Source organism: Rhinoraja longicauda, chromosome 6, assembly GCF_053455715.1.
Source record: "Rhinoraja longicauda isolate Sanriku21f chromosome 6, sRhiLon1.1, whole genome shotgun sequence".
Classification (NCBI taxonomy): domain Eukaryota; kingdom Metazoa; phylum Chordata; class Chondrichthyes; order Rajiformes; family Arhynchobatidae; genus Rhinoraja; species Rhinoraja longicauda.
In genome coordinates, this window is record NC_135958.1 from 21,483,114 (window position 1) to 21,507,964 (window position 24,851).

Here is a 24,851-nt window from a genome sequence, read left to right on the forward strand (position 1 = left end):
ATCACTGTTCTCCAGAGATGCCGCTTGTTGAGATTTTCTTTTTGATTGTACTTGGGTATAGCAGACCTCCCAACATTTGATTTTACAAATTCATAATTTTGATGTCCAAAATTCAGAATTTTACATCAAAATTCATAATATGGCACTTAATGCAACTTTTCAGCAAAAAAGGTATGCATGCCAAATGCACATACGCGTTGCACTACATTCATGTGTGAAAAACAACTATTATTTCCAACGGTCTGTAGTTCGTGGACATGTACAATGTCAGGCCAATCATGAGTATATTTTGCTATTTATTGAACAGAAATACTTTTTACAACACAAAAAAAAAATTGTTTCATTTTGTATTTTCTATTTTGCTTTTTCTTTACACATCCCAATTCTCTTGGTATTGAATAAAAGAATAATGGTCATAAAATGTATGACTAAGTTATGAAGAAAGAGTTTCATTTAAAACTGCACGTACCCAATTTCATTGAAGACATATTTGCTCCAGTGGTCTTCAACAGCAAATCACAACAGTCCATGTCTCCCCCACCCCCCCTACTCGCCCCCCCACCCCCCTCCCCAACCCCAGCGGCGAGGCCAGGCCAGGCCAGGGGCGAGGCCAGGCCAGGGGCGAGGCCAGGCCAGGGGTGAGGCCAGGCCAGGAAGGCGGAGAGGTGAGGCCAGGCCAGGGGCGAGGCCAGGTCAGGGGCGAGGCCAGGCCAGGCCAGAGGCGAGTCCAGGCCAGTCCAGGCCAGTGGCGAGGCCAGGCCAGTCCAGGCCAGCGGTGAGCCCAAGGGCGAGCGGTGAGGCGAGGCCAGCGGTGAGGATTTACACTGGAATTTAGAAGGATGAGGGGGGATCTTATTGAAACATATAAGATAATTAGGGGATTGGACACATTAGAGGCAGGAAACATGTTCCCAATGTTGGGGGAGTCCAGAACAAGGGGCCACAGTTTAAGAATAAGGGGTAGGCCATTTAGAACGGAGATGAGGAAGAATTTTTTCAGTCAGAGAGTGGTGAAGGTGTGGAATTCTCTGCCTCAGAAGGCAGTGGAGGCCAGTTCGTTGGATGCTTTCAAGAGAGAGCTGGATAGAGCTCTTAAGGATAGCGGAGTGAGGGGGTATGGGGAGAAGGCAGGAACGGGGTACTGATTGAGAGTGATCAGCCATGATCGCATTGAATGGCGGTGCTGGCTCGATGGGCTGAATGGCCTACTCCTGCACCTATTGTCTATTGTCTATTGTCTATTGTGAGATGGGGCATGTGTTTTGCAGAAAAATGTGAGGCAAAATCAGAATGGCGAAAATGAAATAAGAAAGCGGAAACTTTCCGCCAAATTCGGAAGGGTCGGGAGGTCTGGTATAGTATGGTTTGATTTGACCGAATAGCACGCAAACAGAATCTTTTAACTGTATCGTGTTACATGTGACAATAAACCAATGCCAAAGCCTGTCCAGTGTACCTCCTAGTCTGATTCAGAATAGATTATTGTCATGTACACAAGTGTGCAATAAAATACCATAAACCTCAGAGTACACAGTATACATGATAATGATAGATAGAACAATAAATACCACAGCAAATGCAAAGCAGCAAAATGGTGCAATGGTGTCGTCCAATCTGAAGTAGTGCAAATTAAACTAAAACTGTCCATTCTTCAATGTGATTAATCTCCTGCCTGGTTGTGTAACAACATTTCCTCATGAAATATGTATGAACGTTTCACAGTAAACACAGTCAAAACTTTTCTCCAGCCGAGGTCATTTTTCAGTAGCTGTACATATATTGTTGGCTTATGTCTCTGGAGGTTGAACCCTAGAAAGTGGAGTGGCACGGTTGGGCAGAGCATTTGCTCCCCAGTGGGCCACGTCCTGAGGGCACTGCTGGGAGTCATGGGAAGCAGAGCTGGTAGAGGTGCTGCATGAATGCTTGTTGTTGTTTTGAGGCAGGGGCCCCGAGGGAGTGGTGTGGTGAGGTGCTGCCTTATGCCACGCTTCACCTGCACTGCGGTCACAGAAACAATTCTAAATACTCACCACTCCGCAATCTCTGGGTGCAGCAAGACATTGTTCACATTAAACCTGGGGAAGAGAAAATAATAGATATTACTGAAACCTATGGTGCATCATAGAAAGTACCGCCTCCTCTTCAGTTCACCCTGATCACCATCTTTAACATAGAACATTGCACCACAGGAACAGGCCCTTCAGCCCACAATGACTGAACATTATTCCTTAACTGTAGCCATGGTTCAAGGATTGAACAGCAGTGAGGATAACTAATGGATAGAGTGCACACTTGCCATGTCTGGACCAGTGATGGAGAGACACACACCTACAATTTCCTTTAGAAAGCAATGTGCCTCAGCTGCATCTAGCAGGATTACACTTCATTTTCTCATTCAACTCAATAAATTAATTTCTCCAGAATGATTGAATGATCGTAGATTCAAGCCTTACTCCGGAAAATCAAGTCCATAATCTTAGCCGCTACTTCCAACACAAGCAATGCGGGTGTGCTGCACTGTCAAAAGTGTCACCTGGGCGGATACATGGCAGATGCAGTTTAATGTAGATAAGTGTGAGGTTATTCACTTTGGAAGTAAGAATAGAAAGGCAGATTATTATCTGAATGGTGTCAAGTTAGGAGGAGGGGGAGTTCAACGAGATCTGGGTGTCCTAGTGCATCAGTCAATGAAAGGAAGCATGCAGGTTCAGCAGGCAGTGAAGAAAGCCAATGGAATGTTGGCCTTCGTAACAAGAGGAGTTGAGTATAGGAGCAAAGAGGTCCTTCTACAGTTGTACCGGGCCCTGGTGAGACCGCACCTGGAGTACTGTGTGCAGTTTTGGTCTCCAAATTTGAGGAAGGATATTCTTGCTATGGAGGGCGTGCAGCGTAGGTTCACTAGATTAATTCCCGGAATGGCGGGACTGTCGTATGTTGAAAGGCTGGAGCGATTGGGCTTGTATACACTGGAATTTAGAAGGATGAGGGGGGATCTTATTGAAACATATAAGATAATTAGGGGATTGGACACATTAGAGGCAGATAACATGTTCCCAATGTTGGGGGAGTCCAGAACAAGGGGCCACAGTTTGAGAATAAGGGGTAGGCCATTTAGAACGGAGATGAGGAAGAACTTTTTCAGTCAGAGGGTGGTGAAGGTGTGGAATGCTCTGCCTCAGAAGGCAGTGGAGGCCAGTTCGTTGGATGCTTTCAAGAGAGAGCTGGATAGAGCTCTTAAGGATAGCGGAGTGAGGGGGTATGGGGAGAAGGCAGGAACGGGGTACTGATTGATAGTGATCAGCCATGATCGCATTGAATGGCGGTGCTGGCTCGAAGGGCTGAATGGCCTACTCCTGCACCTATTGTCTATTGTCTTCATGTGAAGTAAAAGCATTCTATGGGGATGAATATTGCCAGCGATATGAATATTGATTTCTCTAAGTTCAAGAAATCCTTGCTTCCCCTCTCTCTCCATCCCTCCCCCACCCTAGTTTCCTATTAGGTTCACTGTCCTCCTGATTAATTTTACTGATAGTATGCCTCTTTGTCACTTTCCCCTCATCCAACAATGAACCATTGTTCATTTCCTTGATCTGTTCTTTTCACACCTTGCGTGTTCTTTGTACCTGTCCATAATCTCGTTTCCCTCTCCCCTGATTCTCAGACTGAAGAAGGGTCTCGACCCGAAACGTCACCCATTCCTTCTCTCCAGAGATGCTGCCTGTCCCGCTGAGTTACTCCAGCATTTTGTGTCTATCTATCGGGAAGCATCACAGTTTGGCTTTGGAACAGCTCTGCCTATGGCAAGTCCATCCTCAGAACAAATTAAAACTGAGGGACGATTTAGCAGGTTTGGGTTGCGCAAGGCTCAGGGAGGGGGAAGGTGTTGTGGTAAAGGGGGTGCAAACAAAGTCACAGCACTCCCAACAAGACATGCCTGTTTGCAATTTGCACATTCTCTCTATGAGCAGGGTGGATTCCCACAGCAGGTTTCCTCCCACTTCCCAAATACTTGCAGGACAGTGGACTAACTGGCCACTGTAAACTGTCCCTTGTGTGTAGATGAGGGCTAGAATCCGGGGGGGGGGGGGATGGGAAGTTGACAGGATTGTGAGGAGAATCAGTTGACGGGAAATTGATGAGGAGAATGGGTTCTGTGGACCGAAGCAGACTCGAGGGGCTGAATTGCCTTGTTTGTAATGTGGAACCTTGCGGGAGGAAACCCAGGGCCTGGTTAAACACCTGGTAACAGGGAGGCGGTAGGTAGGGACTGACGAGAGGACTCAGACGCACGGATCGCCCCAGAAGTAGTCATCACATTGACTAGTCCAGAGCAAAGGTCAGCACTGGCCTTGTTAGCAGCTTTCCGCTGCACTTTATGAGCGTACTTATGAAATCTAATTTCACTAGAGGGTAAAAGGGCAAAGGATTAGCAGTCAATAAATATTTCACAATGTGCAATTTTTCTACCAGGCTTGTTAACCTTTCCACACAAAAGGGTCCCGCTCTAATCATGTTTTATTATCTCTGTATAAATGTATTGGCCATTTGGAGAGTGCATTGATTTTTAGATTGGTGTATGTGACTCTTTGACGGGATCTGCTGAATGAGTCAGACTCTAATGTATTCTGCAGGTTATAAATGGATCGCATTCTCTTCCTCCTGAAATATATTCGTAACACACAGTTAATTTTAAACCTTGAGAATAAGGATGGCCAGTTAAATTGTTTCAAAGAATTAATTCTGCACACATCCTATGTCAACAATATCAACGATTCGTATGAGAGCATCCAAGGCACCATTAGTTATGAAGAGTGGGGTTTTCATCAGCTGGGCAAGTGAGCCGAAGAATGCCAAATGGAGTTTAATTCAGTTAGGTGCTGCATTTTGCCAAGTCATACCAGGGCATGATTTTCATAATGTAACCGCCCGTGCTTGGTCCATAACCCTCTAAACCTATCCTATCCATGTACCTGGCCAAATGTCTCTTAAATATTCAATTTTATGATAGAAACTGCAGATGCTGCAATCTTGAACAAAACACAAAGTGCTGGAGGAACTCAGCCGGTCTGGTCAGATGCTGCCTGACCCGCTGAACTCCTTTGCTTCCTTTTTTATTCTAAGGAGACCTTTGTTCACTCTGGAGAGCCGCAGCTTAACATTTCATGTGAAAGATGAAGCTAAATATAAAACATTACCTCATTGGTACCAGTGGGATTAAGTGCACACATCCGAGTTATTTCGGCAACTCAGGATCTAAGTTTCACTCGCTGGGTCTGACTCATTCAGTGGAGTGAGAAACACATGTCTGTGCTATCATTGAACATAGCTTTTAAAAGCACAAGAAATTAATTATTCTCTCTCAGCTAAAAGCAGTGTGTTTTTCTAACAGCCACAGATTATGTGGAGGATTCAGGCATTATCTTATACTGTCAGTCCTACCCATTATCTCCTCAAAGTATGCCAACTTTGAACATAGAATGATACAGCACAAGAACAGGCCCTTCAGTCCAATGTCTATGCCAAACATGATCCATATCCCTCCATTCTCTGCATAACCATCACTGCTGTGTGACCCTCCCTCACTGCTCCCCCTCTGTGGTTCCTATTGTTGGGCTATGTTCTGACCCAGACGATCCACCTATCACTTGCCAGGCTTTTCCCCACCCCCATCTCTGTTGCCCAGCTTTCTCGCACTAACTCCATCAGTCTGAGGAAGGGTTCCAACTCAAAACGTCATCTGTCCATTCCCTCCACAAATGCTGCCTGATCCGCTGAGTTGCTCCAGCATTTTGCTCAGGATTCCAGCATCTACAGTTCCTTACATCACAGTCTGGTTGGGATTTTAAGGTGTAATAAATCATTAATGAAGTTTATGCCTGTTTGCAACGTCTTCCTTAGGGACACAATTTCTGTGACGAAGGTGAACTATTTTGATATTTTACGCAGCAGCTTCAAAGCAAGGCTAACGTTAGAAAGTCAGCAGCCTTCTGCTGATCACATCAGAACAAAACTTCCAACTCTTGGATTGTGCTGATCTGACTGATCGACTGCAATTGGAAGCAACAACGGTGATTTGGAGGGTTTTTAACACAGGCAACCCACCCACTGAGACCAGCAGTCAGAAGCTCCAGGATCCCGGCCAAGATAAACAGTCTAGGAGATCATTTGAGTGCAAAACCACAAAGCGGCAGGCACTGGACTTCAGAGGATGTATGCTCTGGCCTTGGGAGAGGGGTTCACCAGCTTGAGGTTTAAATGAAGATAGATGGGATAGAATGTTGCCTCAAACAAGAAAGCACCAGTGGGAGGGATGGTACATCTGTGAAGGTGAAATTGAAAACTGGAACCCAGCAAGAGGTCAGGGAGCAGTTTCTGAGCTCTAGAGAGCACAGAAACCTGGAAATCCCTGCCAGCAAACACTGTGTGTGCCGAGGGCCAACCTAAAGTTACTAACTCCTAATTTGAGTCCTAAATCCCCTCATTTTGAAATTGTGACTCTGGTGTTTAGATCCCACAAGACAGAGAAAACATCCTTCCTACATCTCCTTGCTTAGACGTTATAAGGAGCATCTTGCGTCCACCTTATTTGAAGCCAGCACAGTGGCACAGCAGTAGAGCTGCTGCTTCACACCGCCAGAGACCCGGGATCGATCCTGACTATGGGCGTTGTCTGTGCAGAGTTTGTACGCTCTTCCTGTGACCGCATGGGTTTTCTCCGGGTGCTCCAATTTCCTCCCACATTCCAAAGACCTGCAGGTTTATAAGTTAATTGGATTCTACAAATTGCCCCTAGTGTGTAATAGCATAGAACTAGTGTATGGGTGATCAATGGTCGGCATGGACTTGGTCGACAGAAGGACCCGTTTCCCACACTGTATCTCTAAACAAAAGCCTTCATGTCCAACAGAGCAGTGGTCTATCAGTACTGTGTTCGAATACCACCGCATTTGCCAGCAGACTCAGTATAAAGATTGTCAGTCCCTGTACGCCCACAGTTGCAGACACAAGAGACTGCAGATGTTGTACTCACGAATGGTGCAGTCTCTACACCTAAAGCATATCATATCATATCATATATATACAGCCGGAAACAGGCCTTTTCGGCCCTCCAAGTCCGTGCCGCCCAGTGATCCCCGTACATTAACACTATCCTACACCCACTAGGGACAATTTTTACATTTGCCCAGCCAATTAACCTACATACCTGTACGTCTTTGGAGTGTGGGAGGAAACCGAAGATCTCGGAGAAAACCCACGCAGGTCACGGGGAGAACGTACAAACTCCTTACAGTGCAACTGTCCACTTCCTCCACAAATGCTGCCTGACTCACAAAGCTCTCCCAGCACTTTGCCGTTTGCTCTGGATTCCAGCATCTGCTATCTTTTGTCTCTCCATTTGTTTGCCCCACAGCAAAGTCTCTCCAAAGTCAGCTCTTTGGCAAATTGTTCCTGCATTCCACACGGTCCTCTCAGATATTGTGGTGAAGTCCTTGCATAATTAGTCAAGGCAAAAGCATAACAAGCACTTACTGGCTGATCCCATCGAAGGAGGCTTCTCGAGTGATGTTCCCACTGTCAGTGTTGAGGCCGCGCTGGAATTACAACCACAGCCCATCGGTATGGATCACATGGTCATAGACACGGGGAGGTGAGCGGTGGGGGGAGGGGAGGGGAGGTTGCTCAGGACAGGTGGAGTGGGCCTGGGCGGGGAATCCCGGACGGAGGGGCAGAGCCAGGAGTGGCCTCACAAGAAAGGTTTAGAGCTGGAAGAGGTTCGAGAGTTGACGGGGGATGGGCAAGAGGAGGTTCTGTGAGAAGAGGATGGGGGGGGGGGGGGGGGGGGGTGGGGGAGGGAAGGGCCACGAGAGGTATCTGTGAGAAGGTGATGGAACCAGGACCGGACTCAGGTGAAGTGTGGCTGGGAGAGGGAGGGGGGGGGGGGGTTCGAGACGTGATGGGTGGGCCAAGAGTGGGCTCACGATGGGAGAGGGGGAGAGCAAGACAGGGTACCTCCCAAAGGTACATACCAAGGTGAGCAGTACATCAGGCTGCAGCTTCCTCAGCACATCTGCAACCTGCAGGCAGAACAACTGTCAGTTATTCTCGCGTTAAACAATGGCCCCCGTAGGAACGATTGAGTAAAAACAGAGCACTGCAGCACTCAGGCAATTCTCTCCCTTCCAGGAGACAGCAGCCCAACTGCCCCACCCCACCCGCCCCTCCGAACATACCTCCCTCCTCCACAGCACTGTGGCTGCCGTTTGTACCTCCATTTACACACTCGTCGGCACATCTCCTAAGACCACCACTCCAAACTCATAATCTCTGCCAAGAAAGTACATCACCAGTTCTTGGTTTTCACTAGGTCTATGTTTGTGAACCGACTTCCCAACAACACTACGAGAGCACCTTCACTGGACGACTGCAGTGGTTCATGAATATGACTCTCAATCTTTTCAGAATCAGACATGGGCAACAAATACTGGCCTTTCGAGCGAAGTCCAGATCCTACGAAATTAAAAGAACATAGCAAAGAAGCAGTGGTCAAAGTGCTGAAGGAACTCAGCAGGTCAGGCTGTATCTGTGGAGGGAATGGACAGGCAATGTTTCAGATCGGGACCATTCATTAGACTGGCTGTCACCCAGCGAGGTGATCAGCAGATCAAGGGCTGAGTTTGTTGAAAGGTCATCAACTCTAAACGTTATCTGTTTTCTCTCCACCGCTGCTGCCTGATCCGCTGAGTATTTTGATTTATTTCTTATTTCCAGCATCTGTAATGTTTTGCCTCTCCATAAGCCAATTCTGTCTCATCTCTGGTTCTTGATAATTTGGCTTCACAAAATCTTATCACAGTCTGGGTCTTGACATAGCACTGAGTCATACGGAAGTGGAATCAAGCCCTACTGCAGAAATCTAAGCACAGTCTGGGCTGCCTATTTGGTTGGTCATTGAGGTAGCACTGCTCCTCCCTCAACTGAAATATTGAACAGAGCACTTGCATTCTCTCTCATATAGGCAGTAAAAGTCATACAGCATCTTTCCAGAAAGGGAAATGAATCTTTCCTGGTAGTAGACACTGCCTGGTCCATCACAGGTACTGACCTCCTCACCATTCGAAGAGATCTACATGAGATGCACCCTCGAAAAGGCAGCTAATACCAAAGTCACTCACTATCTTGGCCATGCTCATCTCACTCCAACCATCAGGAAGGTGGTACAGGAGCCTGAAAACCATGACCTCTAGGTTCAAGAACAGTTTTGTCCCAGCAACCATCAAGCTCATGAACACTGTACAACACTAACTTCAGCAATTGTGATTTTCTACAGAATGTTCTTTGGCTGCACTACAGACAGGTGTTTTCCACTATAATGTTTATATAGTATTGCAATTATTAATTAATTAATTAATTCAATTATTTATCTATCTGTGTATTACTGTGTTTATGATCAGTTGAGCTGCAGCAAGTAAAAATTTCATTATTCTGTTGCACGTATGGCAATTAAACACTTTGACTTGACTCTGGACCTGGATCTATTGTTATCGCATTCACACTACCCTGGTGGCTCCTCTATATAGCGACAAGCTGTGCAGAAATTGCCTGTTACTTGCCTGCATTACATCACGTCACTGACAGTGAAGGGCTTCGAGATGTTGTGAATGCTACAGAAATGCAGGTCTTTCTTCCTAAATAAATGTGATCGATTACACACATGCTCATGTGGGAGCGGGGGAGGGAGGGAGCGGGGGAGGGAGGGAGGGAGGGAGCCCTCCTGACCAACATCGCTGCACTATCTGGGTAGCGCAACAAAGGCAAACTGTTTACAATACCATCAAAAACCAGAGGACAAAAGAGGACAAATGGAATATGGCAAACAATCTGAAACTTGTGTGGGTTTCTGACGGGGAAGGTAGGATCCAGTTCGATCATTGTGCAGCTTGTTCCTTCACTCAGCCTCCCACACACTTGCAATATCTTTGTGAAGGAAGCTACGACATTCTCGGCCTGATAAAAAGATGATTAGTTTCTTGACTGACAGCGTAAATTCCAAGTGGTCAGAACACAGAAGCTTGTCTGGGGCAGATCAGAAATCTCAGAGCTGTGCCACCCAGCATTGGGTACTTAAATTAGACTTGGGCAACACATCACTCTACTGAATGCTGGTAATGTAATTGGAGAACCAGCTTCAAACAATTACTGTTGATAACGCGAGTCAAATTAACAGACCAGGGACATTCGAGTAGGATTTAAAATTCAGCTCCCTTGCTGCAGTCAGCAATTGCTCCACACCAATGCTCTTGCCTATTATCCGAGACGATTGCAAAGGTCCCCAGGTCATTTTAATTCAGAATTTCTTGCTCGTACCTTACCGTCTCATGCCAGCAGCCAGCCAATCAGACAGTGATGTCCCTTCTCTTGATCCTGAATTATGAATAGGAAGGTTTAGAGGGATATGGGCCAAATGCAGACAAATGTGACTAGCCCAAAATGCCTATTTGGTCACCATGGACAAGGTGGACTGAAGGGCCTGTTCCCATGCTGTATGGTTTCGTGAATCTGAATGATTAACTCAGTAATTTAACTGCTGTCAACAATTCTTGTAGCGCAGGAGGCTGAGGGGTGATCTTATGTACCTATGTATAGCAGGATTTCCTGAATTGTATGCCAAAGGAATTTCCCTGTACCCAGGTACATGTGACAATAAAGTACCATTGAACCATTATGGAGGTGTATAAATCATGAAGGGAATAGACAGGGTGAATACATTGTTTTTTCTGCTCCCAGCATTGGGGAATCAAGAACTAGAGTGCACAGGTTTAAGGTGAGAGGTGAATAGGAACCCAAGGGCAACTTTTTCACAGAGGGTGGTGGGTATATGGAATGAGCTACCAGAGAAAGACATTTGGCCAGGTATATGGATAGAAAAGGTTTTGAGCAATATGGGCCAAATGGGAGTAGCTTAGATAGGTATCTTGAGCGGCATGGATGTTTTGGGCTGTTCTGTACCTTTTCATACCTCTAGTTTCTCTCTCCCCTGACTCAGTCTGAAGAAGGGTCTCGACCTGAAACGTCACCTATTCCTTTTCTCCAGAGATGCTGCCTGGCCCGCTGAGTTACTCCAGCATTTTGTATCTATCTTATTAGGTTGAAGAGCCTGTTTCTGTGCTGTATGACTTATTAAGAAACAATGTTATTTATAAAGGATTTGTTGGATGATATTGATTATATGGCAATAACTAAATTGGCACATGACAGAAGGCAGTACGTGATACATACAGATAGTTAAATAGGAGCATCAGCAAATCTGTAGATGGTCAAAGTATAATTTTTTTAAGAGAGGGGGTAGACAACGACCGTGTAGACCAACAGACAAGCTCCTGCATGCTGGGAGGGGATAAAGCAAACGGGTGTAAAGTGCACAGGGAGCATGCACCCCAATCTTAAACATTGGCTCTGAAAGGGTTCCATCCACAGATGTTTTGACCTGTTGGCAGATGAAGGGACAGAGGAGATGTGCTTACAAATAGAAAGCTACTAAACCACCACCACTAATCCTGGGCTTTGTGGTCTGATTTAAAACTGAGACTCTCCAGGGACATTGCCGAGATGAAGCTCTTTCATGCAGAATCGCACACACTCACTTCACAGAAGCCTGCACTCCAACTGTCAGTCATGCAGAATCATGAAAGGTCGCATCTGATTCTGGAACACGCCAAGTGGGACCTGCAAGGTCTTGTGTTCGGAAGTGAAAATTCTGACACGGTCTTAAATCCCACGAGTTTTACAGCATTAAATCCCACATTAAAGATAAAAATAAGATTAAGGCGACACTGCCAAGAAGCTGTCAGTAACATTCCTGAACAGAAAAATCAGCGAGCAGAGGAAAACACAGGTCATAGGTCCCCTTAAATAGAAGGCAAATTTAACAGGAGCTCTGCTCAATACATTGACCCTCATCTTTGGGGCAGAATTGTGGTGGTTTAAAGCTCCCCAGAGACTCCAGCCCTTGATCCAACTTCTGTACTCAGGCCATGAAGGAGGGAGTGCAGTCCAAGGTATCGTCACTCAAAGACATTAAACCAAGACCCTCGTCATTCCTTTCTCCCTCCCTCCGTCTCTCCTACGGTGCCTGTCTTTTATTGATCTTTCTTACATGGCTCGAGAGGGTGATGCAGAGTTAGTATCGATTTACTGTGGTCACGTGTACAGAGAAAATCATGATTTTGTACGCTATCCATGCCAGCCAGGCCAGTCATACTACACTTGAGTACATCAGGTTGTGTAAATGAGAAAACATCGAGTGCAGAACATCGTGTTACAGCTACAAAGAAATTGCAGATTTAAAAAGTGCCCATGTAGTGAGAAGATCAGGAATTATTTTCCCAGCATATCAAGACGGCCGATCCCTGTGCTCTGTAGCTCCATGACAGTCAGGAGTACGACCGTAACTCTCCCATGTCTATATTTAATACTAATTCCATTGGCATACAATTCAGGAAATCTTACTATACATAGATACACAAGATCACCCCTCAGCCTCCTGCGCTACAAGAATTGTTGCACAGCAGTTTAATTACCAAGCTAATAATTCAGATTCACGGAGCCATACAGCATGGGAACAGGACCTGCAGTCCACCTTATCCATGCTGACCAAGTAAGTATTTTGAGCTTGTCCCATTTTACCTCCCTTGGTAAAACATCTGACCCCTGTTGAGCACGTGTCTAAACTTGGCTGCGGTCATCTGGGATGTGGACAATGAGTCTGCTGCAGGACTCTAACTCCTGGGTGCAAACCTCTTCCAAAACATCCCACCCTTCCCCAATAATACCCCTGTAACTCTTCCTCAGAACTTCCAGATCTTTGTCTCAAACCCACAGCTTGTGACCAGAGAGGGACACTTACATCACAATTGAAGTGAACTTCATCCACAGCATACTTCTTTTTGAAGTGGTCACGGGAGTGAATCCTGCAGGAAGAGGAGGAACGTCAGGAGAGAACTAATAGCAGAATGTAACAGGTTATCTTCAGAAGCACGACTTTCCCCTCCCCCCCCCCCCCCCACCACCCACACACGGATGCCGCTCGACCCACCTAGTTCCTCCAGCAGGTGGTTTGTTCCTGCTTTCCTCTGCCTTCTCATTCCCAAGCTTTCCTCTCTACTGCTGGGGATTGTCTTTACTTCCCACTGGGCATTCCCCCCACCAGCTCCCAACCAAGTCAATGCAAGCACCTTAGCAACATCTGCTGACCCCAAAGTTTGCTGATTTCCAAATATTGTGGTCTGCACATTATAATTAAAGTACATGATTATTTGCGGAAGAATGCACATCAATCAAAGAGACACATTGGATGGAATTTAAACTGATCAGGAATTAACACTTTCAAAATATTGGAGGCACCAGGATCTGCAGATGCTGAAATCTTGAGCAAAGCACAAAGTGCTGGACGAACTCAAGGGAAGAAATGGGCAGACAACATTTGTGGGTGGGTCCTTTCTTCAGACTGATGAAGAGGATGTCATGGGGAGATGGCAAGTCAGACGTAGGGTCTGAGGAGGGGGGGGTGGGGAGCTTGGGGAAAGTACCATGAACGAAAGAGGCAGCTCAGAGGAGAGAAAAGTTTGTGGGGCAGTGTTGGAGTAAGGGTATTGAGGAACTGGCATCGTTAGTATTAGACGAAGGGCAGTGGAACCCAGCGGTGTCAGTGTGATTACTTTCCAAGAATTTTTCTGCTCAGTTATTAATACGGTAGAAAAGACTTTGTCCAAGTAAATTACTTAAACTAACCAGAAGACATAGAATTAATGTGCTTGGATATACAATTCCAGAAGAGCATTGGGAAGGAATTTCTTAAGCAGAATAACATGAAAGGCCATGCTTGAAACGGCAGAAGCAGCGGCTTCAACAGTGACCGCCCAAACAATACCAGACCAGCGATTTATTTGTGACGGAACGTACCGGTACACTCAGACCTCCCAACATTTGATTTTACAAATTCAGAATTTTGATGTCCAAAATCCAGAATTTTACATCAAAATTCATAATATGGTGCGTAATGCAATTTTTCAGCAAAAAAAGTATGCACGCCAGATGCGCGTACGCGTTGCGCTACATTCACGTGTGAAAAACTACAATTATTTCCAACAGTCTGTAGTTCATATATCATATCATATCATATATATACAGCGCGGAAACAGGCCTTTTTCGGCCCACCAAGTCCGCGCCGCCCAGCGATCCCCGCACATTAACACTATCCTACACACACTAGGGACAATTTTTTACATTTACCCAGTCAAATTAACCTACATACCCGTACGTCTTTGGAGTGTGGGAGGAAACCGAAGATCTCGGAGAAAACCCACGCAGGTCACGGGGAGAACGTACAAACTCCTTACAGTACAGCACCCGTAGTCAGGATCGAACCTGAGTCTCCGGCGCTGCATTCGCTGTAAAGCAGCAACTCTACCGCTGCGCTACCGTGCCGCCCTAAGTCTTGGACTACATGTACAATGTCAGGCCAATCACGAGTTATTCTACTATTATAGAAAGGTTATTGAACAGAAATACTTTTTACAACAAAGAAAAAATTGTTTTGTTTTGTTTTTCTATTTTGCTTTTTCCTTACACATCCCAATTCTCTTGGTATTGAATAAAAGAACAATCGCCATAAGATGTATGACTAAGTTATGAAGAAAGAGTTTCATAAAAAAAACTGTACATGCCCAATTTAATTGAAGACATACTTGCTCCAGTGGTCTTCAATATCAAATAACAACAGTCCATGTCCCCTACTCCCCCCCACCCTCCCTACCCCTCCCCCCCCTTCCCTCCCCACCCCCCAAGCCCCCCTACCCCACTCTCCCCCTCCCTTCCTCCACCCCCCGACCCCACTCCCTCCTCCTACTCCACTGCCCCCTCCCCCGCACCCCAACTTTCCCTCCCCTCTCAACATCAACGGGCCTCACACTCCGCAGCGAGGCCGGGCCAGCGGCGAGGTGAGGCGAGGCCGGGCCAGTGGTGAGGCGAGTACAGCGGCAAGATCAGCGGTGAGGTGAGGCCGGGCCAGCGGCGAGAGGCGAGGCGAGATCAGCGGTGGGGCGAGGCGAGCGACGGGGCATGTGTTTTGCAGAAAAATGTGAGGTGGAATCAGAATGGCGGAAATAAAATAAGAAAGTGGAAACTTTCCGCCAAATTCGGACGGGTTGGGAGGTCTGTACACTGTACAGTATAATAAGTTAAAATCTAGACATCAAAACGTTTAGAATTCTAGAATGTTATAAAAAGATTGTTCAAGTTTAAAAAAAATGTTCTAATGAAATTAGGCAGGAAGGGCCCATAAACAGCTTAAGCAGCTTATAGGATGACAATCTCCCATAGACACAACAGCAAGGAACAATATGCATACTGGCACCTTTTTGTCTACAAATACAGCCCTAGACAGGATACAAGTAAAGACGGTCATGAGGAACGTGGCTAATGGGAGATCCCTTCCAAAGTATCAGAAAAATTGGCCATGCTTCCTTGTTCTTCATTCTGACTGGGTGGGACTGAAATTACTCGCCTGTTTGTGACTGCGGTGCCCACAGCTGGCGGTGAAAGAGACAGGACATTAGAATGTCACGTTACATCTGCCCTTCTGAGGAAACGAAAATAGAAATGACCCCACAGGTTAACTGCAGGAGAGGTTCAGCTTTTAGTTCTATTATTTTTTTTAAAGTTGAGCACATCTAATTTGATCTACTCTAAGACAGAGGCCATTTGAACAATATATTAATAAGCAGTCACTAATTGCTGTCAAACAAGAGGGAGCAGGTGCAGCTTTAATGACAGTGAGAGATGGTACCACATAGAAAAATATTCACTGCCACTTCCAGCCTGATCCTGCAGCCAACTCTACATTATAGCCTCCTTCAATTAGCGGGCTGGGAAATTGCTCACAGCCTGGCTGTAATACAAAGCCATGGAAATCCACAACACAGCAGACAATGAACGGGAAACAGCTCTCAACACAACAGCTGCTAGGAGCAAATCTCCATCGTTCATGGTTGGCCACTCTTGCTGTGAAGTGGCTTCCTCCAGCACCTCACCCTTGTGACTCTTCTGGAGAGAGCATCAGCAAGCTGTTCAATCGCACTGGCACAGCACTCAGTCCCCATCCAACAATCACAAGCGAGCAGCTTTAAGAGACGGTGTGGTTCCTGACTTATTTCCTCTCTGAGTTGGTAAAAAGTCCAGGTGCAGCTCCACATCAGAATCAGAGTACCACAGGGGAGTTCCATCACATCCACCCACCCCGATGTGGTACAGCAGAAATGAAAGGCCTCCAAATGTCACTGAACTTCATGCAGTGGTATGACTAGTAAACCACAAATACACAGCCGCCACTGCTTATAGGCGGACAGCAAAGAAACAGGCAATTCGGCTCATCCACAGCCAACCCAAGATGCCCATCTCAGCTAGTCCCATTTGCCAGTGTTTGAAAAATATCCCTCTAAATCTTTCCTATCCATGAACTTATTCAAATGTTTTTAAGTGTTGTTACTGTAACCGCCTTAACTATTTTCTCTGGCAGCTTGTTCCATATAAGTACCATACTCTGTATGAAAAAGTTGCCTCCTAGATTAATATTAAATCTTCCCCCTCTCACCTTAAAACCTATAAAAGACTGCACATTCACCCGATCTATTCCCTTTAAATTGGCCAAATATGGGCAAATGGGAGTAGCTTAACTGGGGCATCTTGGTCTGCATGGACAGTTTGGGCCGAAGGGCCTGTTTCTGTGCTGTACAGATGTGTGACAAGGATGAGTTTTTAGGAAATTTGGCAGAACCAGTGCCAACATAAGTCAGGGTGAGGATGCAAGGAAGATCAAACAAGGAGCACTAGTAAGGGCCTTACGTTCCCATCCACACGCCATAGCTCTTGGGGAGTTTGGGCATGAAGAGCAAGGACTTGCCGGTAGCAACATCCACGGCACCGAAGCAGTCAGATTCCATCACTCCGAACGTCCAGTGGAAGTAAGATTCCTGGAATAAGAAATACATGTCATGTAAAATTTGATTTCAGAAAGGTTTCTGGCATTTAAGAGAATTTGGATAGGTGCAGGAAATGAAGGGATATGGGTCACATGCAGACAGATCAGAATTGGTCAGCATCATGTTCAGTACAGACATTGAGGGCCGAAGGCCCTGTTCCTGTGCCGTACTATTCTATATTCCAGTGAGGGAAAATGATACAACTACTCAGAGGGGGGCTTGGTAGTTTTAGTTATAGAAACATAGAAAATAGGTGCAGGAGGAGGCCATTTGGCCCTTTGAGCCAGCACTGCCATTCATTGTGATCATGGCTGATCTTCCACTATCAGTAACCCCTGCCTACCTTCTCCCCATATCCCTTGATTCCGCTAGCCCCTGGATCTCTATCTAACTCTCTTTTAAATTCATCCAGTGAATTGGCCTTCTGTGCCAGAGAATTCCACAAATTCACAACTCTCTCATCTCATCTCAGTTTTAAATGGCCTCCCCTTTACTGAGACTGTGGCCCTTGGTTCTGGACTCCCCCAACATTGGGAATATTTCTCCTACATCTCGCTTGTCCAGTCCTTTTATAATTTTATGTTTCTATAAGTTCCCCTCTAAACCTTCTAAATTCTAGTGAATCCAAGCCCAGTCTTTCCAATCTTTCCTCATATGACAGTCCCACCATCCCAAGGATTAACCTCGTGAACCTACGCTGCACTGCCTCAATAGCAAGGATGTCCTCCCCCAAATTAGGAGACTAAAATTGCACACAATACTCCAGATGTGGTCTCACCAGGGCCCTGTACAATTGCAGAAGGACCTCTTTACTCCTATACTCAAATCCTCTCGTTATGAAGGCCAACATGCTCTTAGCTTTCACTGCCTGCTATACCTGCATGATTACTTTCAGTGACTGGTGTAGGACACCTAGGTTTCGCTGCACTTCCCTTTTTCCTAACACTATTGAGATAATAATCTGTCTCCTTGTTCTTGCCGCCAAAGTGGATAACCTCACATTTATCTACATTTTACTGCATCTGCCATGCATCTGCCCACACTCAACCTGTCCAAGTCACCCTGCAATCTCCTAGCATCCTCTTCGCAGTTCACACTGCCACCCAGCTTTGTGTCATCTGCAAATTTGCTAGTGTTACTTTTAATTCCATCATCTAAATTATTAATATTTATTGTAAATAGTTGCAGCCCCAGCACCGAGCCTTGCGGCACTCTACTCGCCACTGCCTGCCATTCTGACAGGGACCATTTATTCCTACTCTTTGTTACCTGTCTGCCAACCAATTCTTTATCCATGTCAATACCCTCCCCCTAATACCATGTATTCCAATTTAGCCCACTAATCTCCTGTGTGGGACCTAATCAAAGGCTTTCGGAAAGTCCCAATACACTACATCCACTGGCTCTCCTCCATCCATTTTACTTGTCACACCCTCAAAAAATTCCAGAAGATTAGTCATGCAGGATTTCCCCTTCATAAATCCATGCTGACTTGGACCAATCCTTTTACTGCTATCCAAATGCGCCATTATTACTTCTTTAATAATTGACCCCACCTCTACAAACTCTATTTCTTGGGGTCCAGAACCAATGTGATTTTCCCAGTCTATCTGCATATTGAAATCTCCCATAACCACAGTGGCATTACCTTTGTTACATGCCAATTTTGCTGCAACTAGCATCCTATATCCAGGCTACTGTTTGGGGGCCTGTAGATAACTCCCATTAGTGTCTTCTTCTTTTACAATTCCTCAGTTCTATCCACAGTGACTCTACATCATCAGTCCCTATGTCACCCCTCGCAAGGGACTAAATTTCATTCCTCACCAACAGAGCTACCCCACCTCCTCTGCCCACCTGCCTGTCATATCTATAGGACATATAACCCTGAATATTCAGTTCCCAGTCCCAATCTTCCTGCAACCACGTCTCTGTAATCCCCACAATGTCATATCTACCAATCTCTAACTGAGCCTCAAGCTCATCCACGTTACTTCTTATACTTCGCGCATTCATATATACTTTTAATCCACTACTCGCCTCACCTTTCAACATCGATTCCTATTTCATTTGGCCATACTCTCCTATCCCTTCGTGAGTTTTCTGTCCCGTTAATTCTGGTGTCTTTCTTAACTTTTCCTATACTCTCTTTCCCTTTAACTCCATCCTTGTATTTCCAATTTGTCTCCCACCCCCCCACTATTTAGTTCAAACCCACCCATGCAGCAGTGGCAAACCTACCTGCCAGAATGCTGGTACCCTGCCTGTTCATCCAAGTGAGTGAACATCAGCCTGAATTTTTATTTTACTCAATAATTCATCAGGTCATCCCAGTTACCTGTGAAGTTCATGTATAGATGTATCCTTGTCCTTTCCATGCTATCCCTCCTCTGCCCAGCACAGTACTACAGTGGGTGCCCATAAATAAGGCCGTGGCCTTATTTAAAACATGGCCCTGGTTCAGAAGTGGACTGAGAAATATTATAAACCTGTATGTAGTAGCTAATGAGGAGATATTTACTAGGTGAAAAGAAAATGTATCACAGTCAGGAAACTAAATTGAGAATATGCTGCATTTCATGGGAGGTTTAAATTCACATCCTGAAATCCCAGGAATAGCATAACTCGAAATTAGACCTGCAGTAAAAGATCGGAAGAAACAAGGAATTCAGATACTGGACTGCACAAAAGGACACAAAGGGCTGGAGTCAGTCAACAGGTCAGGCAGCATCTCTGGAGAACATGGATAGGCGATGTTTCAGGTTGGGATGCTACTTCACCCAGTTCAAGCCTAGTATGCCAATTAGGTCAGCATGGTCATATTGTTTCCATGCTATCTGGTGCTGATTCTATGCCACTCCTCCACGGCCCTTGATCTTCCAGTTCTAACACTCACTGCTTCATACACATCCATACCTTAAAGCTTTGACATGGGCAGTACACTATTGTCTTATCACTGCTGCACTGTGAACTCCCTCCCCATCCCCCAGAGAACTGGCTTGGGGCAGCACGGTGGCATTGCAGTAGAGCTACTGCCTTGCAGCGCTAGAGACCTGGGCTTGATCCTGACTAAGGGTGCTTATCTTTACAGACTTTGTACGTTCTTCCCATGACCATGTAGGTTTTCTCTTAGATCTTCGGTTTCAACCCACACCTCCAAAGACGTATAGGTTTATAGGTAAATTGGCTTGGTATTAATGTGTGCAGGGTAGTGTTAATGTGCGGGGATCGCTGGCTAGTGCGGACTCGGTGGGCTGAAGGACCTGTTTCCGTGTTGTACCTCCAAACTAAACTAAAAGAACTGTAATCGAGTTCACACCTTGTTTTTTGCACTGAATTGCAAATAATGCTGGAGGAACTCAGAGAGCCAGGCAACATCTGTGGAGGGAATGGACAGACACCTTTTGGATCAGGAAGGGTTCAGACCCGAAACATCACCAGTCCATTCTCTCTACAGATGCTGCCTAACCCGCTGAATTCATCCAGCACTTTGTTTTTTGCTCAAGATGCCAGCATCTGCAGTCTCCTGCACTTCCATTTGCAGCACTGTAATGTTTTCCATTCCCTGGTATCATTGGAGATCTCTACGGCTTGGATGAAGAGTTCTGCACACTGTACTGGCTATTTAAACAGAGTAAGGAAGCAGATGGATCCCATGTCTTGGCCAGCCTCCATTTCCATCAAAACTCACTCAGAACTCTCCATCGCTGGACCCATCGACTTGCATGTCTGTAGTATCCAATGCTAATGGATTGCGATGTTCTGAGTTATCTGCATGCTAAGACAACACTGGCAACAACAGCTTTTTCCAAATCCCCCAACAGGCTGGGAGAAGAACAGGTGAGAACAGCGTGTAAATACATGAGATGGAACAGCCTGGCTCTCACTCACCATTTGTCCCAGCCCGGCTGTTGACACAATGCTAATCAAAATTTAATTATCCTCTTTATAAACTCAGTTTACTGTGCGTGTGCATAAATTGGCAGAGGGCGATTCATGAACATCGGCAGATGCAGGAACCACATTGTTCTATGGGAGATTCAAGAATAACCTATAACATCGGGAGGATGCCCTACTGCTGTATCCAGCATGAAGCAACACTTGAAACCGCCCAAACAGCTTGTAAAGGCCAATAAATCACAAAAGGCCTGATAATCCAATCCCAGAGCTCTGAAAAATACAGCTAGAGATATAACTATTTTTATTGTTATTGCTTTGAAAGCTGTTTTCTGCCATTGTTCCTGTGGATTGGAGGGACTGAGAAAGCTGGGAACTGCTGACCTGTTTGCCTAACATCACTAGCTGGAAACATTTCTTCCATCTCCCACCTTCCCATTCACCCAGCTCCTTTCACCTGCTCCAAATGCTCATCCCCCACCCCATGACTCCCTTTTATCCACCCTTTCCGCCTCCCTTAACCTCTTCCATCCACATCCCTCCCTCCAGGTTTACATTTCACTTATCTCCTTATCTGACACCCTTTTGTCTCCTTTTCTCCTCGAGTCTTTACTTACTCCACCCATTTGTTAATCACCCTCTTCACCTGCATTCATCTATCACTTGCCAGGCTTCTCCCCCACTCCCCATGCCAGTCCCCCCATACCCCGCTACTTCATCAGTCTGAAGATGGGTCCTGACTCAAAACCATTGTCAGTCCGCTCCCTCCAACGATGTTGCCTGACCCATTGTTTCTCCAGCACTCTGTTCCCACTCCAGCATCTACAGTCTTGTGTCTCTGAAGTGTGAATCAGTTGGGCTGAGAGGCCTGTGTCTGTCACACATCCCTTTCATCAGCTCCAACCTACACGTAATCCGTTTAACGGAAGGTTGCCTTTATCCACACCCAAAGATACTCGAGGAATAAGATGGACCATTGCATTGAAATCACCTATACTGAAGTGTAGTACGCAAAGGAGCGTAACGTCTGCCATTTTAGTGGCCAAAACCCGCCGTTCGCTATGCCTCGCAGTGCAATCAGTGTTTTGGGGGAACAATATGTGTGATGATCCCATAAAAATGCAGAATATCTCTCATTTATCAATTCAGAGTTTTGATATTTTTCTTTTAACATGTTTCTGCCTACTAAAATGGCACCATGACATACTACGGTTTTTAGGGTCGAGTGGTCTATCTTGTTCCTCTAGTATCTTTGCACACACCTGTTTCCCAAATTGCAGCCTCACCTGACGGAAAACGACGTCGGTATCAGTGCAGTTTCGCTGCGTCTGCTCTCCACCCTGCAGCAGCATTACTGACTTCTTCGGCACCGCTGCATTCTTGCGCAGTCTTTCACACAGCCGCTGCCTATTCAAGGCAAAGAGGGCCATGGGAACCCTGAGGGTCTCCTTTCCCAGCGAAAATGAGGGCCTGAAAGAGGAAGGCATTACAGGCAATACATCAACGCCCAGCAGTAAAAACTTCGAGTAGAAAGGAACTGCAGATGCTGGTTTAAACCAAACTGAAGGAGGGTCAGTCTGAAGGAGGGTCAGTCTGAAGGAGGGTCTTGACCGGAAAAGCCATCCATTCTTTATCTCCAGAAATGCTGCCTGTCCCACTGAGTTACTCCGGCATTTTGTGTTTATCTTCAGTAAAAACTCTGAGATCTCCAAATCTCTAACAGTCCGGCCGGAAGATGTGGTTCTGCAGGATTACTCTCAGCCAGGAGTTTAAGTTAAAGGGTTCAAGTCTCACGTCAGAGACTCAAGATACATGCCAACCCTCCAGTGGAGTACTGAATGATCAGAAACACACCTTTCAAGTGAAACTTTCTCTTATCTGTATTTTCTCTGAAGATGTAACACTATACTCTGCACTCTGTTTATTTTCTTTTCTGTCCAACCCTGACCTTGGGTAAACCTGACAAAGCACCGACAGCAGACATGAAACCTGGGCCCTGCAAACCCACACAGTCCTATTTTATGGTCACCCCTCACGAGTTGTCCAATACTCACTCCAACATTACCAATGAAATCTGATTCAGTCATCAAGGGACACAAGGAACAACAGATGCTGAAATCTTGAGCAAAACGCAAATGCTTGAGGAACTCAGTGGGCCAGGCAGCCTCTGTGGAGGAAGCAATCTGAAGAAGGGCCCCGATCTGAAACGTCATCTGTCCATTTACCTCTGTAGATGCTACCTGACCCATTGTTTTCCTCCAGCACTTCGTGCTTTGCTCTAGATTCCAGCATCTGCAATCTCTTGAATCACCAACCAGTAGTAACACTACTCGAGTGGAATAGAATACCAGACTGAGTTACAGGAGCCATTGTGGGGACCAGAGGCACAACGCTATTTACTTGTAATGGTGAAAGGGGATGATGACCCACAAGTGATTGCAGAAAACACAAAAGATCAATCATTTGGGAAAAACACTTTCAGGCATGATGGTTACTGTGCTCTATAAAGCATCTTCCTTTAAGGACAACATGAACATAATTTAAAAGAATTGAAAAAGAGTCAGGGTACTTATTTGTCAAATGTACCAGCAACAGAACTATGGATTTTTTTCTTGCTGTAGGTTCATAAACTTAATAATAGATAAATATATAATAAATGATACAAATAACTGTAATGAGGTAACCATAATAATGCAAAACCAAAGACTATAGTGCAACAAAAGACAGCCCAAAGAAGATCATTGTTATAGAAACAAGGAACTACATATGCTAGTTTATTAAAAATAGACAGCGCTGGAGTAACTCAGCAGGCCAGGCAACAACCCTGGAGAACATGGATAAGGAATATTTTGGGTCAGGGTCGTTCTTCAGACGGGAAGATTGCAGTTGCTTAGGTTTGGCAGCACGGTGGCACAACGGTAGAGTTGCTGCCTTACAGAGCCAGAGACGCGGGTTCGATCCTGACTGTGGGTGTTTGGACGTTCTCCCCGTGACCTGTGTGAGTTTTCTCCAAGAACTTCGGTTTCTTCCCACACTCCAAACATGTACAGGTTTGTGGTTAATTGGCTTGGTATAAATCTAAAAATTGGCCCTAGTGTAGGATAGTGTTAATGTGCGGGGATCGCTGGTTGGTGAGGACTCGGTGGGCCGAAAGGCCTGTTTCCATGCTGTATCTCTAAACTTAAATAAGTGTTGTGCAGGGTGTTCAAGAGCCCGATAGTTGCTGGGAAGAAGCTGTTCTTGAACCTGGTGGTCATGGTTTTCAGACTCCTGTACCTTCTTCCTGAGGGTAGCAGTGAGATGAGAGCATGGCCAGGGTGGCATGGGTCTTTGCCATTGCCTGCTTTTTTGAGGCAGTGCCTCCTGCAGATCCCTCCAATGGTGGGTTCTTGGCAAAAGTGGGGAGCAGGATGAACCGAATGGTTTTCAATAGACAGTACTGAGAAAGAATGGGATAATCGCGTCACCAGACGCCAGCATTTACTGCTCTTCACTGTTATCCCCAAGGTGGCAGTTACACACCTTCCTAAGCTGTCATTACTCTTGCAACAAAGATACTTCCCTGCTGTGTTAGGGAGGGAGCCCAAAATATTAACTCAATGAACATTTCACCTCTGCTTTTACAATGGAGAAAGACATGAAGATTGGCAAACTCAGGACAGTTAATGGAGATGTCTTGAGGACGAACAGTATTATAGGCAGGGGGGTGGTGGATCTCCTAAGGCATATGATGGTAGATAAATCTCCTGGGCCTGATCAGATATATCCAAGGACATTGAGGGAAGCTAGAGTAGAAATTGTAGAAGCCCTGGCTGAGATATAGAAATCATCGTTAGATACAGCTGAGGTGCCGGAAGACTGGAGGGTGGTTAATGTTGTGCCTCTATTTAAGACATGCTGCAAGGAAAAGCTTGG

General features: G+C 45.8%; 1 protein-coding gene across 2 annotated transcripts in view; it reads right to left on the bottom strand.

Annotated features, from left to right (window-relative positions):
* pepd (peptidase D) overlaps nt 1-24,851 on the bottom strand; it is a 68,359-nt gene that overhangs the window by 38,315 nt on the left and 5,193 nt on the right. Inside the window, exons 1-6 of one of the 2 annotated variants that reach the window (XM_078400673.1) lie at nt 22,223-22,423; nt 16,903-17,030; nt 12,908-12,971; nt 8,031-8,078; nt 7,534-7,595; nt 2,031-2,075 (exon numbers count right to left, since the gene is read on the bottom strand). In XM_078400673.1, coding sequence (XP_078256799.1) covers nt 2,031-2,075; nt 7,534-7,595; nt 8,031-8,078; nt 12,908-12,971; nt 16,903-17,030; nt 22,223-22,423 — 548 coding nt within the window. Of the gene's footprint in view, nt 1-2,030; nt 2,076-7,533; nt 7,596-8,030; nt 8,079-12,907; nt 12,972-16,902; nt 17,031-22,222; nt 22,424-24,851 lie in introns of those variants that run through there. The other variant, XM_078400672.1, reaches the window with a different exon arrangement.